At 42.4% G+C, this 19,932-nt stretch overlaps 1 protein-coding gene across 1 annotated transcript in view; it reads right to left on the reverse strand.

Moving 5' to 3' along the window:
- LOC144762581 (cadherin-related family member 4-like) overlaps nt 1-19,932 on the reverse strand; it is a 372,673-nt gene that overhangs the window by 224,223 nt on the left and 128,518 nt on the right. Inside the window, exons 8-9 of the mRNA XM_078647805.1 lie at nt 3,695-3,836; nt 3,250-3,512 (exon numbers count right to left, since the gene is read on the reverse strand). Coding sequence (XP_078503931.1) covers nt 3,250-3,512; nt 3,695-3,836 — 405 coding nt within the window. The remainder of the gene's footprint in view (nt 1-3,249; nt 3,513-3,694; nt 3,837-19,932) is intronic.

A 19,932-nucleotide genomic window follows, 5' to 3' on the forward strand; every position in this document is an offset into this window, starting at 1 on the left:
AAGGCCTATCAGAAGCCATTATACAATGAGGCTGTAGGAGGGTCAGCCCCTGTTCCTATCCTGTCTTCTGATAGGGTTGTCAGCAAACTCATGGCAGAGACACAGACACGAGGACTGAGTGACCCAGAAGAAAAGTGCTGGTACGTAGAAACTGGTCTCAGTACCACTTGGGAAGTTGAACTGTTTCCACTGCTCGTTGTTTCTCCTGTCCGTTTTGCTCCCCACAAGCCAGGTTGTGTTTCCACACTAAAGCTTTAGCATGCTGTGCAGGTGGTCACACATTGGGTCAGTTTTCTTAGCCTATGATCACACTGTAAAAAATCTTTGAGCTGGGAATCACCTATGATCATACAGTATCACCTACCTGAGAAGACTGTCACAGCATGCTGACTTTTTGAGCGTCCAGTAACAGGCTTTATTGCCTGTGTAAATAAAGATGGATTCCCTAAGTAGTAACCGTAATTGTATTTTGAGCTAGGACAATGGATCAACATGATTTGTTGGCACTATTCTCTCATGTATCTCCTGTGTTGCAGTATTTCCTGTTTCCGAGTTTGAACAGAAGCATATTTTTTGTGAAAACATTGAGAGTCTGTGGTATAAAGCAGACATACATTAATTTGATTGAAATATTTTAGACTGGCAATGTCTACCCTTGAGTAGGAACGCATTTCAAGAGATGGAAATGCTTCAATTGCAAAGAAAAGTATATGGAACACTAACTCTTTTATAAATTGTTTACTTTAACACATTTGCCGCTCTGTAAATATGTTTTATTAATAGCCAATTCAAACTTGTGACCTGCTGACCATTGCAATTATGGCCCAAATAGTTGTAAAAAGAATTTTCACCTGATTTAGCACCTGTTTTGTCCACTAGGAAGAGAGGAGACAACACAGGCAAAGTACACATGGAATTATAATGGTTTTTGAAAGAGGAAGGAGCTTAAAAAGCAGAATGTTGAGCACTAGAGAACATTACACTATAAAGAGAGGTGATTAATGTGGGTAAATGGTGCAGACAGGAAAGTGTGTTGATTGAAAGGGTAAAATGGAGCATATTGGAAAATGGGGATTACAGAAGGGAAAAGACAGGAGTGCAGTTCTTACATGCGAATGAGGCACAAGAAAGTGGTGCAAACGGGTAAGAATGGGTCACACATGACCTGTGGACTACTTTTTATGGAAAATGGGCCAAAAATACTGTCTTCTGGCATTTTTGTGTGAGGCATGCCTGGCACACAACAAATTATTAAATGTTTCATTAGGAACCTCTGCATTTCAAAGTTCACCAGTTTCCCAGCCTCCTACAATTTTGCATGGATTCTACCCCTCTTACATCCTTGTCTTTTGAATGTAATGCCCCTCACCTCGGCTCTTAATCTCACTACCAGCCTGTTCGCATGGATTCTGCCCATTACATCCATCTCTCCTCTTCCCTGTCTCCCTTTCTGCCAGCCAGGCCTTTAAGCTGGCTGAAAAAAGTGAGTGGGTCTCTAAAAGGGGCATGGTCTACATAATTAAGGGTGTAGCTTAAACAGGTAATCTAAATTTCTGTGATTCCACAAAGAGTTCAATCTGACCAGTACTTTGTTTCCTCTCTGGGCTTTCCGTGATTGAAAACAGAAATATGACACAACAACTGACCTACACCTAAAAACAGCCAGGAGTATTGATTTGTCAATGATTGTTAGCTGTTTTGGGTAAATGAGTAACAACAACAAATTATTTTACTTTTACCTTGTCACTGTTTTGACCAAAGAGTGCCTCCTTCACACACATTTGCACAGAATCACACCTGCAATTTGAATACTGTACTGTTGCTCTGTGTTCTCTGCAGAGAGGCCATGTATTGGATGATCATGCATTCTGAACAACTTTTTGTTCCCCAGGTAGGCATAGTGAGAAAGTTATACTGCCTTCGGCCTCAAATACAAAGCTCTCAATTGTAGCCTGTTATAAACACCTGGATGCGACTCAATACAAAGTGTGCACCATATAAGAGTTATATGCTGTGAAACGAATTACAGAAACACACATCTTGGAAATACCTAAGATTTTTAAGGAATGCAAAATTAAGTCAAGCATGTGAACTACAAACAGGAAATAATTTGCTGCCATGTATTACCCTAACATACATTATCAGACTGAGACAGGAAATAGACCCCAGCACCGAAATAAAAGTGGCCCCCATTAGTGAATTAGGCAGCTAAAAAAAATTCTGTATTTGCAAATTATATCAGTTTTTAATTTGTAAAGACATGCGGTATACGATTGTGTAAGGTATGGAAGACTGCATATAGTTGAGTTTGCTGGAAGCAATGTTTGTTTTAAAATATCACAAAAATCAACAGTAAAAAACAGCTCATATGACCATAAAGCAGACCTGTAAACATCTAAAAAAACAACCTACATTCTGACCTGACAGATTGGGCACAGTCTGATTTCATTGCCCTATAGGTCAGTCCGACCCTGCAAACGTGTCATACCTCATTGTGCAGACACTAGACCAGTTTCTTTGCAGGTCAAGTTAGTACATGAATATAGGAAAATATATGGGTCCCGTTTCAATGTCCGTTCTAATTTATTGCTGGGTCTAAGACACGTAAAGCCTTGCTCCAGCCTCTTGTTAATGCTGTGTCTGCTCCTCTGCCTGCACCCCTTGTCTCACTGTCATACTCACACCTATCTGCCCCCCCCCTTTTTCTCACCCCTATGCTTCCTTTCCCAGTGTTCCCTCATCCTAGGTGAGCAGCTTTCACGTGACAGGACGTCATTCTATCCTTTGTTCTGCGCCCTGCAGGATATCCTGGTTTTCATTCATACAGGGGCAGGGCGCACTTCACACATAAGGGCAGTTTAAGTACCTATCAAATCTCTGCCATCATCATGCAGCTGCAGCGATTAGGCCCTGCGAGAGGGGCCAGCAGGGGAAATGGGTAAAAAAAAAGAAAACCTTTAAACTCTTAGGGGGCCCCCCTGGGCCTCGAAACACTGAAGTCAAGGTGCGAGCCCCCCCCCCCCCCCCCCCCCCCTCTTGCGACCAGACCGGAGGACCTGGGCAGCCACCCATGCTGCCCATGCCTAACGCCGGACCTGTGTTCAACTGAGAGCACTTGTCCAGAAAACAACACGTAAAGGCATATTTTTACTGGATGATAACATCTGCACTGGCTCCAAACATTTTTTTCGAGGGCAATAATTCTTGTTAAAAGAAAAGAAGATAATGAAGTATTTGGCAGACACTTACGGGTACAGTAGTTGCTGTGGTAGTGGTGGTGGGCTTAGTTGGCACTGTTGTTGTCCAGGGAGTTACATGCACTATCACGGTTGCTGTGCTCGTCAACCGAGTGGCTGCATTTCCCCCAAATTCATCCGTCACTTCTATCAGTAGCTGGTAGACGGTGGGGTCTTGAATTCCGTCGACGACATGGTACTGGAAATTCTGTCGTGTTGTCAAGAAAGGGGGATCATAGCCCGTCCTCTGCAGTTTAAACCGCTGCATACCGTTCCCTGTGACATGATTTATAGTGAAAATGAGTTACACAAGTGCTTTCTACATATCGTGTTCAAGCCCCTACAGGATTGCATTTCAAGAATAACACATTACAGCAGGTAGGTGTCCACGCCTTTCAAAGAGTCTAACATAACAAATGAGGTGTGGGGAAACTGAAAAGTTGAAAATGGAGAATAACCTCCTGTTATGGCGTAGCTGAGCTGGCTGTTGGGCGAGTCCTTGTCCGTGCACTGCAGCTGAAGAAATGGCGTCTCATCTGTCGAATATATCCTCTTCTCGTAACGTGCTGGATTGCAAACAGGTGGCTCGTCATTTACATTCTGTAAAATACATAGAGGTTCACAACGTATGGCCGATGATATTCACTAAATAAATCTTCTGGACAACACTGTGGTTTCTTTCTATTACGAGAGCAACACGACACTTAAGTAATCTCGAACCCAAATCCTTTCTAAACATGAGTGCTTCCTGCTTTTAATGGGCCTTTCATGCTTTAGGATAACTGACAAGTTCAAAGTTGATTTTCCTGATAGGCTGTATGTTTAATGAGCCGTTCCCACTAACATTCCATTTCATATGTAGTGCTTCCAAACATTCCAAACACTAAGCTCAGAACTATAATGACAAAGGCGAAAAATAATTATGGCTAGCCTGGTTTTGTGATAGTTGCACTTTTAACACAGGAAAAAAGTATGTAAAATAATATTACAGCACTAATTTGTAGAATAAGGTATTAGAATCAAACGTTGAAACAATCCATATGTTCTTATTCGATACATAACAACAGGTCTATTGTGCACTCCTATTTGAGTAACTAAATAACATCATGATTTAGTCGCTCAAAGTTACTAGGTACCCCCAAGCCTTTTGACCGTCTTGTTGGCTTCAATGATTCTTTTTTTTTACAATTCCACTACAATGCATTTGATAATGCACAGATATCCAGTTTCAAGTCAGCTTGGAACTTTAAGTTATCCTCTTATAGGGCAAGTCACCTGGGTGTTATTCTCTGATCCTTGTCCATCAATACCAACAATTTTTAATATGCATTTTGTACAGTGGCGTAGCTAACTGATTTTACCGCCTACGGCGGGGCACTATGGGGCAGATTTACAAGCCCCCTGCGCCACCAGTACGTCACTTTTCGTGATGTACTGGTGCAACAGGGGGCTCCTCCATATTTGCAAGGAGAGGAACAGCCACCCTGCGTGACTTTCCCTCTCCTTGTAAATATTGCCCCTTCACACGCAGCACTTTGCGTTGAAGGGGCGTGTAGTTGTGGGTGTTCCCACGCAACACCCATGGAACAAGACACATCTCCAGATTTACGAGAAATCGTAAATCTGTAGTTGCGTCTGAATGCTACACCACCCTAGAGGTGGCGTAGCGAGGCGCAACGAGGAGAAATGTTGTCATTTCTCCTATTTTTTTCCTTTTTCAATTCGTGCTGCATTCTACAGCACGCATAGAAAGAGGAAAATGCCTGTAGTGATTGTTTTTGTGCAGGAAAGTGCCCCTTCCTGCACCAAAACAATTTATCCACGACGCAGGCATCCTTTCACCATGGTGCAAGGGTGCCTGCCCCGACGCATGGCTGCAGTTTGTGCGCCAGTGCAGGGGGAAGCACAGAGATGCGACATATTCTTGTAAATATGTCGCATCTCTGTGCTTTGAATGTGCTGCAGCCTGGCGCAGCACAATAGCTTGCATTGCCGCACTGCGGCACTTTCTAGTATATCTGCCCCTTAGTTTTTCTATTGTATAATCTTTTGTGCAGAGCTGCCCTCGCGGAGCAGAAGCACACGTTTTTACAAAAAAGTATGTATTCTGTAGTCCAAGCATGCATTCACCACCAACACCCTCTGGTATATCTGCTGTGGTAACTGACCATGTTAACATGGGTACAGAAAGCTGATTAGCATGGCTCGGGGAGTAAGAGGAGAGTACATGCATTAATATGCCAAAGGAAATAAGTAAAATGTTTTCTTTTAAAAATAAAGGAAAACTCACCAGCTTGTACTGGGACACCCTCTGTATCCCCTCTATCCATTAGAAAAATTAGGATAGCCTTCCGAACCTCGAATCACCTATGTATGAAGTCCAGTGAAATGTGGTGCACCAAGGACTGACGGCCACTCAAGTGCCTATTGGTCAGGGATTACTCGAAGAAGTAAGATGGAAACTCTCCTGCGGCCAGCACAGGAGTGCAGAGCCTTAGCCATTTGATTAGAGTAAGGGAAGGGCCATCTGCTTCTTGCTGATAGAGGGTGTTCTGCCGCTGCATCAAAAAGAAAATAGCAGGTGCATGAAGCTGTTCTCTTTGGCTAGCAAGAAACAAATGTGGGATCACACTGCTTCACCTCCCAGCGGGTTCGCCCATAAGCATTATGGTGGATGCAGTTCATCAAGCGTGTGTACTTGCACAAAAGTTCTTTTGAGTGTTTCACCAGGTTGGTGCAGATCAATGATGGCCATCTCTAAACACGTGTTTCTGGATTATTATCCTTCATCAGTAGAGATTAAGCATGAAAATATTTGGGGTTGCTGAGCAGGCTGCCGCTGATGAAGCGCCTGTGCGCCAGTCAGAGGTACCGGACCTGATATAATATTTGGCATCCTACTCAGCAAACCCCAAAATACAAGACTGTATTCTCTACCGATGACGGTTAATAAACTAGAAACACGTCAATAGCGATCAGCACCATACGCGCCAACCTTGGCGAAACACTCAAAAATATCGGAGCGAGCTGCAAGAGACTGCATTTACCAGAATGCCAGGGGCGAACCTTGCCTGAGAGGTCAGCGGTGTGCTTCCACATCCTGTTTTCTATTTAAAGTACTCCCATGAGTCATTGAGCTGACAAGCTTGTGGATGAAGCACCTTCGTGCCAGTGAGAGGTACCGGACCTGATATAATATTTGGCAACCTACTAAGCAAACCCCAAAATACAAGACTGTATTCTCTACTGATGACGGTTAATAAACCAGAAACACAAGTCTAGAGATCAGCACTATCAGCGCCAACCTTGGCGAAGCACTTGAAAATATCGGAGCGACCTACAAGAGACTGCATTTACCAGAATGCCAGGGGTGAACCTTGCCTGAGAGGTCAGCGATGTGCTCCCACATCTTGTTTTCTATTTAAAGTACTCCTGTGAATCATTGAGCTGACGAGCTCGTGGATGAAGCACCTGTGCGCCAGTGAGAGGTACCGGACCTGGTATAATATTTGTCAGCCTACTCAGCAAACCCCAAAATACAAGACTGTATTCTCTATTAATGACGGTTAATAAACCAGAAACAAGTGTCTAGAGATCAGCACTATCTGCGCCAACCTTGGCGAAACACTCGAAAATAGCAAACCGAGCTACAGGAGACTGCATTTACCAGATGCCAGGGGCGAACCTTGCCTTAGAGGTCAGCAGTGTGCTCCTACATCCTGTTTTCTATTTAAAGTACTCCGGTGAGTCATTGAGCTAATGAGCTCGTGGATGAAGCACCTGCGTGCCAGTGAGAGGTACCGGACCTGATATAATATTTGGCAGCCTACTCAGCAAACCCCAAAATACAAGACTCTATTCTCTACTGATGACGGTTAACAAACCAGAAACGTGTCTTGAGATCAACACTATCTGCGACAACCTTGGCGAAATACTCGAAAATATCAGAGCGAGCTACAAAAGACTGCATTTACCAGAATGCCAGGGGCGAACCTTGCCTGAGAGGTCAGTGGTGTGCTCCCACATCCTGTTTTCTCTTTGGCTAGCAAGTTCTGGCCGTGACTGGCCTGAACTGATGCAACATGGATAAGCTGTGCCATTTCTCTGTTGCTTGCACTGGAAATGGTCCTAGCTGTCGAGGGAGCAAAGCTTGGTTCAGGAATGTGAACGCCTAAGGTGAGTCCCTTACGAAACTGTTCACTAACTCATACAAAAGAAAGCCTAAACATGTTTTTACTGAATTGAAATGGAGTCTACGTTGACATAGTCACACACTACTCAGCTGAATTGTGTGGTTGAAACACACACACACAATGACTTACAGAAAGCCATATTAGTGAGTCTGGTAAATGGAGTCATCTGAGGTGAGCGTGCAGTGAAAGAAATATCAGCAAATGCTGAAAGGATTTTACATGACAAGCCTAGAAAAAGAAACTAAGAAGTGAGATGGCACAGCTAGCAGGGTACGAGTCCAAAACCCAACTCATATTACACATTTGCTAAACAATTAGCACTTGTCTTTGTTAGAAAAAGTAGAACAGTAGAGTGACCTATGTGTGGTACATAGATATTGCTATTTCTGCCTAATTTGCATTTACATGATGGAAATTGTGCGTGATACTTTCAAAGCCATATTTCTGTACTTTGACACCTACACCAGTATAGTGGATGTAGATCATTACAACTTCTGGCATCTTTGCTTGAAAGAGAGCCATGTTCATGAAGTTCGGCTTGACTTTCAATCGGGCTCGTGAGCCTCGATGTTACCTGCTTTCTTTCTGCCCCAGGGGGGACCTTGCAGGAGCAGCAGCCAGAGCCTGCATTACAGCTGGGAGCCACATTCAAAACTGTGCTGCTATCTGTTATATTTTTATTTACTTGAGGTTCTGTATGTTCTCTTCATCTCTTAGCAACAAGGTTCTACTGCTGGAATCTGTATTTTTGAGTCCAGCAGTAAAGTTTGGCTGAGGAGCTGAGAGGTGGCCTCTGGAAGTCGTTGTACTGCACTTCAATAAATCCTTTACCTTCAAGAAGTGTGTCCTTAATCTTAAAATTGGCGATGAGGTGGGATGCTTTTGAAGAGGAGAAATACCTTTTTTTTTTTTGAAGGATTTATGTGGCATGAAGATTGTGACATTATCTAATTCCTTGGTTAGAGACCAGCAACACGCTACAAGGAAGTTTGTCTTTTCAAGGAATTTGAATATTTCACTAGATATGTCTGTGTCAAACAAGAAGAGCAGTCTGACTATGTAAGCGAACAATCTTTTGAATTTGTGACCATACTACGTTGATCTGATTTGTGAATTCCTGCCAACGACTTAAATAGTCGATAAAGTTGGACTGTTTTACTCAATTTCATCTGGCACAAACAGGGAAGCAGTTGGAGTCACGTGAAAGCAGTTGAAGTTCGCATGTAAACATTATGATTGGCAACTAGGTATAGAGTCTGGAGCATGCGATTCGTACCTAGCAACGAAGAGCATAGTCCAGGAGCATGCGAAGAAAGTGGAGTTTTGTGAGAAAACACTCCTCGTGATCGGTGTTCGTACTGCTCCTGAAGTTCCTGACAACGAGGTGGAGTCTGGAAGGGTCGTCACATGCTGAAAGCGTCTCATCGTTTCCAAGCAACGATCTTCGCGACCTTGCATCTTGACCTTAGCTATGTGTTGACATTCAGGCGAAGCAACATGAGGTCATCATTCAGAGCATCTGCAGTGGATTGAAGGATTGGAGGCCGCTTGGTGACGTACGTACCGTACGTGCCGCTGTAGTGTAGTTCCTATATTGCCAAAAGGCTCTGCGCATTGGAATAATATATCCTGCAGCTTAGACGTAGGACTTAAGTCGACTAGGTCTCTGCTGAATATATTAGACTGAATTGTGAGTGCCAGCTAGCTCAGAGGTCACTAGAAACTTTCTCGAAAGTACAAGAAGGGATTAGTCTCTGACAACCATATAACATAACAACTTTGTTTCCCAAGAATGAAACGTATCTCTAGAGTCGCGGAAACAATAGACGGCTATTTCACTCAGTCAGATGTGCATGCTTCATTTCACCAGAGTTGCTTAGAAATAGAGAGACGGGCGTTTTCAATAAAAGTATTTATTGAACAGTCTTATTTCTTAAGCATAAGAAATGCACTGCTACAATTGAAATGCTAGTTAAGAAGTACAATGCATATAATACAAATAGTATTATAAAATAGTACTCTAAGAGCATAATATGGTTTCTAAGCCATAAGCATAGAATACCTAAAATGCATAAAATACATACAGTGATAAATAGTGGCTAAAATTACTCAACTGGTGTTTCTAAAATACGCCTACCCCGGTGTACCTAACCTGAGTCTAGTATGAGGGAGGAGTAAGTGTGGTGTAGCTTAAGTCTAGTAATTTTCTACCAAGAATCTGCTCCAAGGATTCTCTAAGGGTCTAATCACCTGCGTACCTTGGTTTCAGAATGATAGAGGTCTTGTATCTCTCTCACAGGACTCGATCTCCCAGCAACCAGCAAGGGTAGCCTGGAAACACCGGAGCTGGATTTCTCGGCAAGAGAAAAGACAGCATCTTCTCTGCGTCAGTTGGAGGGTCAGCTTCCTTCGGCACTTGCAGCAGCAGGGCGTCGGGCAAGTAGTTAGTCGATCTGCTCCTGAACCACCGTGTGTTTGACTGGGCAAATGTAGGCATATTTATACTTCGAAGGTGCCGAGTTTGCTTCTGTATTGTATTACTCAGACTTCTTCTTGTTTCACTTAAGTCCTGTAAAACAGTCAAACGATCTTTGACATCAAAGGGTTTTTGTTCCACCACTGAAGTCTGACAATCGAAGTCTTCGATTATCATTCTAATACTAAACGTTAGTTCATATGGAGTGACTCCACCCAGAGAATTTCTTTGCAGATTGTTCAGACTACGTTGGACACTTATTAGATGTTTGACCCACCCATCACCCGAACCTAATACCGTAGCTGTTATGGATTACTTTATGTCACGTTTTTTTCTTTCCACTACCGCATTACCCTCACGATGGAAGAGACTAGAATACCGCAATGCAACGCCCAAGCTAGCCATGGCCTCCTTGTAAGCTCGAGAGCTAAACGCAGGACCCTGGTCATAATGTAGCGTGCCAATTGTGTATGTGCCGATAAAGACTCGCAAATCCTTTATAACAGTTCTGGCGTCAGCCGAGCGCTGGGGCCATATCCAAATAAATCTTGTCCAAGTAGTTATGGGGCCGCATCCGCGCAATATAACGTTTGCGTGTAGATAGTCTAATGCTGTCTAGCAATGGTATCTGAAGTGGGCTGGCTACTCTGTAGTCAGGTACCTGGTGGCTTTCGCTGCTGTTGCAGTTAGGGCAGTAAATTGCTAAATTGTACACATCTACTCCCAGTCCCGGCCACCAGTACATCTTTTCTAATTTTATTATAGATTTCAAGATTCCTTGATGTCTCAGACCCTCTCCTATATGTGCTTCGTGTACCAAAGCAGCTCTCTGATTCCTGTTTGGAATTACTCTGTCCCCCACTCCAGGGATTTAAGCAAAAGCAACACAGTTTGCATCAATTATGTATGTATTTTTGAGTGGATAGTATAGAGGTAACGCTGCATAGGTGCCTTCCATTGAAGTTTTCACTGCTAGTAACGTTTCACCATCTATTACTCTTTTCGAATGAGTGATTGTAGCTACGGAAGCTGTTTGCACAGCTGCCTTCGCGGCTTTATCAGGCTTCATCAGCCAATGAATTCCCTCCAACGTAAACGCCATCACGTTGATGACTCAGCGTATGAATCACATGAGTCTTTTGTAGTTCTTTTTGCAAAAGAACTACTTGTTCCCAAAGCGTTTTATGCTTAATCGTGCCACCTTTTGAATTTTTGAAACCGTTTCAAACCCAGTTCTGCAAGTGTTTGTTGTAAGATTCAACGCAGAAATACGAATCGCGTACTATTAGTGTGGGAATTCGCGATCGGTATTTTCAAGCGCCATCTTGAAAGCCTGTAGTTCAGCTCGCTGAGCTGTACAGTCTCCGAGAGATGGAGTTTTAGTGACCATCGGTCTGAATTTACCTTTGCGCCAACGACCTTTAACGATCGCGCACACAGCACTATAGGCTTGTCTACCCCCAACTGCGGTTTGTGCTGATCCGTCTGTATAGATTATACAGCCGTAATGTTCTAGCGGCAGAATTTCGGTCGGCAGAGGACATTTGTATTTGTATTATAGGAATTCTTGTGTCTTCAAGCAGGGGTCAAAAACGTATTCAACGTCTGTTGCAGCAAGAGAGTTAACCCATTGTATCCATCTCGGATATAAAGCTTTAGCATTTGGAATGCTCGCTTTCGTCACTGCCTCTAAGGCAGGTACAGGTGTAACGATCATTATGCGTTTACCCTGCGCGTGAGCTCTCTCTTTTGCTACTGCAGTTTGAACCGCTGTCAGAATTTTTTCTGTTGAAGTGAATTTCATTTCAGCTTGTGTGTACAAGTGTGATTTGTATGCAATTGGTACCTTTTCACCTTCATTAAAGGTCAGGTATGTGAACCCGCATTTCCCTGGGATGACACGGATCACGAGACTGCGCGCATTGTTGCGTGTATCTAATTGTGTTTTTGCTAACATGTCTGTTTGTACTGAACGCAACATTTCTGTATGTTTCTGAGTCTAATTTGTTGGTTTGAAATCAGGTTTGATTAGTTCGTAGAGAGGTTTAACCCTTTCGCCGTAATTAAACAGGAGTTCTTCCAAAATTCAGGAAACCTAGAATTGACTACGTTTTTCAGCGTCTTTGGAGGTTGGAGCAGCGCACATTTCTCAAGAAAGTTTGCTGCCAGGCTTTTGCCTTCACTTGACAACTCGTATCCTAAGAATAGGACGTTGAGGTGGGCAATTCGTGATTTCCTAAAAATGAATTTGTACCCTTCAGAAGCGAACCCAAGTATTATGGTGTTCACTGTTTTCAAGTGCACGTCCAAATCATAGTTTGTAAGATATATGTCATCGACATAAGATAATGCCTCATCATCGTACATTTGTAGTATTTCTGTTACTCTGGCTGAAAATAACCCTGGACTATTCTTGAATCCCTGGGGGAGACGGCATAATTGTCGCAGTGTCCCCAAGATTGATAAAGCGGTCAAGTGCCTACTTTCCAGTGCAATGTTTTGACAGGAAAACCCATTTGAAATGTCTAATGTGGTATTAAATTTATTTTGCACGATGTTATTGATCGGTGCTGCACTATGTGCATTTTGTACTGCAAAAGTTTTACAACAAGAGTTTAGGTGTCTGTAATCCAAAACTAGACGATATGAATTGTCTGGCATGGAGACAGGAAACAAAGGATTGTTCATAGATGAGGTGCATGTTTTAATCACCCCTTGATATTCAAGTTGATCCAAGATCTCCCTGACTTGTTTTTTAGCTTCTTGCTTGACTGGATACTGCCTCTGAGCAGTAGGTTGATTTTTTAGCTGGATTTTATGGTGAGGAGAATCCTCATCCCATCCTCCGTGATTTTTATATAATGCTGGAGCCTGAGCTACTGCCCATTTCCTGGCATATGTATATTTTTTATGAATTGGAATGTGATTTGAGAAGGCTGGCATAATTATCTCTTCGCCGTGTGGGCACTCCCTAACAACTGCAGGTGGCCAGCCTCTTTCAGCCAGAAGTATGTCATAACCCTTGGAAAGCTTGTCCCAAAAGAGAGCTTTTATTTTCCTAGTTATGTTCCCCTCCATCCGGAGTGTTACTTCATATAACTTGTGGGGTACACTAACCCTGGTGTCGGCAGTTTCAACTTGAATGTATTCATTCAAGTCCACTGTCTCTAGATGATCCCTCAGGATCTTGCGAACTATGGTTACTTCTGCTGCCCTCTCTAGCATTGTCTGAGCCCATTCCCCGTTCTTGAGTTGTGTCCTCAGAATCCTCGGCATTTACACTTACTACCTTCTTCTTGTTGAATTGAGTTTTCTTACTTTTTGGTCTTTGGACTTCACACGTTCTTCTTTCTGTTCTGACCGTCCTCTTCTTCCTGATTTCTGCGGTGAAGTCTGAAAGGTACGAGAGGAACGTGTATCATTATCTTGATATCTATCAGGTTTTCTTAAAGTATCCCTATTTCTGAGGTTGTACCTCTTTTCAGATGACTCCCGTTGGGGAGACCTTCCTCTGGACTGTGAATGCTTCTCTCTAGGAAGTGTTTGTTTATTGTTCTCCCACTTCTTTTTAGGAGTAGTGAGATTATTTTTAATAAAAGTTTTTTCAGGATTCTCTGTTAGTTGTGGTTTTAGTGGTTTCCCACTCAAACTATTTCTACCTAGTTCTTCATAAGATTTTTCAATTATTCTGGCAAGCTCATATGGTTGCTCAGTAATATCTGTTTCTTTCAGTTTCTGGCGGATTGCCACTGATGCTGCTTCACCTCTAATGTTGGCCAATAGTATAGCTGTGACCTGTTTGAAATCTTTCAGTAATTTCATACCTAGATTTAAAGCCGGTTCTGGACCGTATTCATTTTTAATCTGTCTTAGAACGTCTGGTATTACCACCATGGACGGAACACCATGTGTTTTAGTGTAGATTGAAGCAAAGACTGTGCCCCAAGTGTCACAATCCTCTACGTGTGGTGCAATCCCCATAGGTAAACAGATTGTCAGAATCCTGTGTTTTTCATGAGGCGTACTATCAGGAAATACTGCCTCTATTTGAGTAATTTTTTGTGCTAACCAGAACGGAATTTGTTTTAGTTTTGCTCGTAGTTTTCCAATGACTGACTGTATAGTCTGTGGTGTGATTTTGTTTGTGTTCATCTGGGAAGGGGTGTGCTGTGGAATTCTTACAGCTGGTTGGACTGTTAATGTCCCCATGACATATTGAACCAATTGTCTATGTATTTTAATTAACTGTTTTAGCTGAGCTAACAATTCTGCATCTGACATCCTTTCAATGTCTGGATGTGGTGTATAGCTGGCTAGTACCGGCCATGTTGCTCCTGGTCTACCTAGTGGACCGAGCCTAGTAATGTGATTTTGATGTGGTAGGGCACCTTTAAACCAGAGCTGATGCTTTTGGTAAGTTAATGGAACGTATTCCGCTGGAGGTTTCTCTGCTTTATAGTAGTGGAACTCACGTGTTCCCGCATTAGCTGCTGGAAACTGAATCCATGAATAGAATACATCTGTCTGCCGATATGCATGTGCCTCTATGACAAAGATTACTCTGCCACCTCTTGCTGATACTCCCTTGTTTATTGGTTTGTAAGTTATACTTTTCCTTACATTTACAGTGAGCAGTATAGCACCCTTATAATTTTCTATGATATTAGCATCACCTGAGACCGCTTGAGCTGCTGCTACAGCTCTTTCCAATTCGGTATCACTATCCGCCATTTTAGTCGGCTGAGAGTTTGCAGAACAAGTTTCAAGGAAACAAAGATTAGGTGCACAATATTTTGGAACACTGTATCCTTCAACGTTGAACAAACCAAAAACTAATACATAGGATTTTTCATCCTACTCAGTTTTGGCGGATATTATCCTTTCACTCACTCCAGACATCTTTTGAAGTTTTTACGGGAAAAAAGGGGTCTGTGTGAAAAGCACGACTGAGTTACTTTAGTATCTAGCGTTAAATTATCGCCTTACCAAACGGTGGGCGCCATGTAGTGTAGTTCCTATATTCCCAATAGGCTCTGCGCATTGGAATAATATATCCTTCAGTTTAGACGTAGGACTTAAGTCGACGAAGTCTCTGCCGAATATATTAGACTTAATTGTGAGTGCCAGCTAGCTCAGAGGTCACTAGAAACTTTCTCGAAAGTACAAGAAGGGATTAGTCTCTGACAACCATATAACATGACAACTTTGTTTCCCCAGAATGAAACGTATCTCTAGAGTCGCGGAAACAATAGACAGCTATTTCACTCAGTCAGATGCACATGCTTCGTTTCACCAGTTTTGCTTAGAAATAAGGAGACGGGCGTTTTCAATAAAAAGTATTTATTGAACAGTCTTATTTCCTAAGCATAAGAAATGCACTGCTACAATTGAAATGCTAGTTAAGAAGTACAATGCATATAATACGAATAGTATTATAAAATAGTACTGTAAGAGCATGATATGGTTTCTAAGCCATACAGTGATAAAATAGTGGCTAAAAGTACTCAACTGGTGTTTCTAAAACACGCCTGCCCCGGTGTACCTAACCTGAGTCTAGTACGAGGGAGGAGTAAGTGTGGGGTAGCTTAAGTCTAGTAATTTTCTGCCAAGAATCTGTTCCAAGTATTCTCTAAGGGTCTAATCAGCTCCGTACCTTGGTTTCAGAATGATAGAGGCCGTGTATCTCTCTCTCAGGACTCGATCTCCTAGCAACCAGCAAGGGTAGCCTGGAAACACCGGAGCTGGATTTCTCGGCATGAGAAAAGACAGCGTCTTCTCAGTGCGCCAGTTGGAGTAAGATTAGACATAATATCGTTCCTTGAAAACTCCAGGATTTCTTGGATAAATTAGTATTCAAGCAGGGGGAAGTCCCTGACTGCTGAAGGCTGGTTTTTCCACGAAATCGTTGTGAATTCTCTGAGTTTAGTGGAAGTAGCCCTGCCGTATTTGGGCTGCACAGGCTAAGACTAAATTAGGTGATGATTCCTATGCCTATATAAGGATTGGGTGAATTATACCTATATATATTGGCATGAATTGGGAACACCACCATTTTGAAATCCATCATATTTTTGCTTAGTGACAGCAATTATACAATGATCAGAGAAAGTGGTGAGTTGCCGTGATATCAACAAATCATTTGGAGTGGACATTTTCACGCGTGAGTGGAACTTTGACTTGGCGCTGAATTGTGGATGACATTGTATCTCAGCACATAGGAACTTGCATTACACAGTGTTCTAGTTTCAGTAACTATTGGTTATGAATACTTACATTGGGTTTGTGCATTTGGATGACATTTTATTTTAGTACATAAGAACCCATGTTATACAGTGCATTGTTTTAAGTAATAGTTTTAACTGATACTTACCATTTGGTTTGTGTGTGCATATTGATAATGGAAACACAGAATATTCCTCCACCTCCTACGTTCTTGCAGGAACCTGGTCCCACGTACATGGAGTGGGAAGATTGGACGGAAGCATTTACCACGTATTTAGAAGCTATTGGTGGTGACGTATTTATTCCAAAAAGAAAATTGGCCATATTGATTCTTAGTCTGGCAGTGGAGGGTAGGAAAGTTTTAAGTACATTACCCAATTTTTAACCTAGGACAGAAAATCTTGAGTCAGATTCTGCTGATCTGTATGATGTGTATGAAAATACCATGTCAGCGTTAACTGAAAATTTTGGAAAGAAATTAAGTATAGTGGTTCAAAGGCATAAGTTCTTCTCACGAACGCAGAAACAAGGTGAGAAGATTGAACAATATGTGGCTGCTTTGAGAGGTTGGCATTAACCCGTAGATTTAAAGATCTATGGGATGAGATCATTAGGGATCAGCTGATTAATAAAACCAATAATAAGAAAAATTGTAAGATTTGAAGGATCCTACATTAGATAAGTCATTAGAGATTGCCAAACGTATTGAAATTAGTTCTCAATACTTAAAGGATTTGGCTGATACTAAACAAAAAATTGATATGGATCAAAGTAAAGTGTGTGTGTTGAATTCCACTAAAAATATTACAAAAGCAGACAATGTAGATAACAAAAAGCCTGTTGCAAAGCAAGAGGGAGGTTATAGAAAATTATATTATAGATGTGGGAGTAATAAACATACACCAGATGCCAGCCATTGTCCTGCTTCTAAAAGCCGTTGCTATAAGTGCTATAAGTGCAAAAGCATAGGCCACTTTTCGAGAGATTGCAAAGCAGAAGAGTTTCACAAACAAAAGAAATCTGTAAACATAATTGTCATTCTGCTATATCTCGTACCGATATCGAGGCACAAAACGAGTGTGACACTCGTTTAGAAGCAATGGTGGTGGAAGAAGTTAACAGTTTAGTTCAAAAGTCAATAAGTGTTTATGTACCCCTGAAATGTATAGTAACCATAAATAACATTGAGGTACCTATGTGGGCAGACTCTTGCTCCGCTTTTACTTTAGTTGACAAGCAGTAGTGGGAAGACTTAGGAGCCATAGGATGAATTCCTACTGACGTTGAACCTCAAGGTTATTGTGGCACGAAATTACCAGTATCGGGATATTTTAATGCTATGGTGTTATTTAAAGGGAGAAAAACTGAAGTGAAAATATATGTGGGGTGTGGATTTAAGAGACTTGAACAAATGTATATGGGTGGACAGATATCCTTTGCCACGTATAAATGAGATGTTATCCAGTGTACCAGATGGTAAGTATTTTACCACGCTGGATCTATCCAGTGCATATCACCAGGTGCGGTTGCAACCGGAATCAAAACATTTAACATCTTTTCTAACACCGGAAGGGGCGTTTCAATTTATTCAAATGCCGTTTGGCCTTGCTTCGGCATTGACTGTATTTCAAAGGTGATGCAAAGCATTTTGAAGGATGTACAAAATGTGTTGGTATTTCAAGATGATATTTTGATATGGGGAAAAGACGAAAATCATCATGATGAGGTTTTGTTAGACGTACTCACAAGATTAAAAGCAGCTGACCTCACCATTAGTCTCCGGAAATATAAGTTCTGTGAACAGGAGCTAGACTACTTTGGTCACACATTATCATTTGATGGAATCAAACCTAAGTTGAAACTGGTAGAAGATTTAGAAAAGGCTCCGTCTCCACGTGACAAAGATCAATTAAGATCATTTCTTGGTTTGTCCGAGTATTATGCCAAATTTGTTTATCACTTTCCAGAGTTAGTGCATCCTTTGCGCAAACTGATGAAAAATGAAGTATCTTTTCAATGGTCAAATGAGTGTCAATCTGTCTTTGGGTCCGTGAAGAAAGCTGTGGCTAGTGCTACTGCTTTGAAGCCATAAAATCCCCAGGACAAAACCATAATTGTAACTGATGCCAGTGGTTACGGACTGGGAGTGATACTAATACAAAGGAGTGAATGGATACTTAATTATGAAAATTGTGTTATACTTGTTTATTTTAGTTACTTTTTATGTGTGGCCTGCTAGGTTTGTTGGGGTACAGTGTGGGAAGTTAAATAAGTGATAAAGAAATAATATTTGTAATTAATGAATAATTATTAAATTGGTTAATAATCATCGAAATGACAATTAATATGATTATTTAATTATGTTATTTGTTTGAAGTAAAGTTCTTTCCCTACTGTTGCACAGACTGGAGTGCGAATAATAAATTTAACCCCTCAGATGTCCAATGCTTTCCCTACTGCTGCACAGGCATGGGAATAGTAAATGTAATACCTCCAAAGTTCAAACCTTTCTCTACTGTTGCAGGGACTAGAGTGGGAATAGTACATCTCTCTGAAGTCCCATGCTTTCTCTACTGTTGTGTTGTTATTGTTATTGTTAATTGGGAATTCTAAAGGGTGTAATCACCTACTGGTCTCTAAGCGCTATGAGAGAGAGCCCAACCTCGGCACATCTGCAGGGGTGTATCCAATTTGGCCTTATATGTGCCCCAGACTTCAGTAAAGGGGAGTGTTTTTAGTTTCTTCCTGAATGGGAGGAGGACTGGTTCTTTCCGAGGGTATGGGGACAGCTTGTTCCAGAGTTGAGGAATGGTTGTAGAGAGGGCTCTGCCCCCTTTGGAGGTGAGGTTGAAGCGGGGGCAGATCAGCAGGCCCGTATCCGAAGACCGAAGGGAGCGCCCTGGTACGTAGTTTACCAGGCGTTCCTTAATATATGCTGGGGTCAGACCATAGATTGCTTTGTGGGCAATACATAGGCCCTTGAACCTGGTTCTTTGCTTGACCTGGAGCCAGTGGAGCTGCTGCAGTAAGGTGGTGACGTGAGCTCTCCTTGTGAGCCTGAAAATTTGTCTTGCAGCATCGTTCATGATTACCTGGAGCTTTGTTAGCAGGTTCTCTGGGAGGCCAATATACAGAGACTTCCCATAGTCTAGGCATGAGATGATTATTGCTGACACTACCATACGATGTGCTGTGGATGAGAGAAGGGGGACGAGTTTCTGTAGCTGTCTTAGAAGGCCCACGCATGTTCCCACCACGTAAAGAACCTGGTGGGACATAGAAAGCTTGGCGTCAATTTTTATGCCTAGACTCTTTACAACTGGGGCTGGCTTGGGGGTAGGGCCGAGCTCTTGTGGCCAGAAAAGGTCACTCCAAGGGTTGATGTCCATCGTAATGGCCAACACCTTGGTCTTGTCGGGGTTGATTTTGAGGGAATTGGCTGTCATCCAGTTGACTCTGTACTTCAGAATATACTGCATCCGTACATGGGCCGTGGGAGAGTTGTCTATCTGGATGATGATTTGGGTGTTGTCCGCATAGTTAAAGACTTGACACTCCATATCTGTTAAGGCAGCCACCAGGGGCTGGAGATAAACATTGAAAAGATGGGGGACAACGCCGACCCTTGGTGGATGCCACACGTTATATTGCCCAGATCTGACACGTGGTCAGCCAGTTGGATCCTTTGGGACCGACAGGAGCTGGTCATGGCTGACCGCTGACAGCTCCAGCAGGACCAGGGCACATGGCTTCTTGTTATCGGTCATCAGTCTAAGTTCATCCAGCACTGCCAGCATTACCATTT

Source organism: Lissotriton helveticus, chromosome 1_1, assembly GCF_964261635.1.
Source record: "Lissotriton helveticus chromosome 1_1, aLisHel1.1, whole genome shotgun sequence".
Lineage (NCBI taxonomy): Eukaryota > Metazoa > Chordata > Amphibia > Caudata > Salamandridae > Lissotriton > Lissotriton helveticus.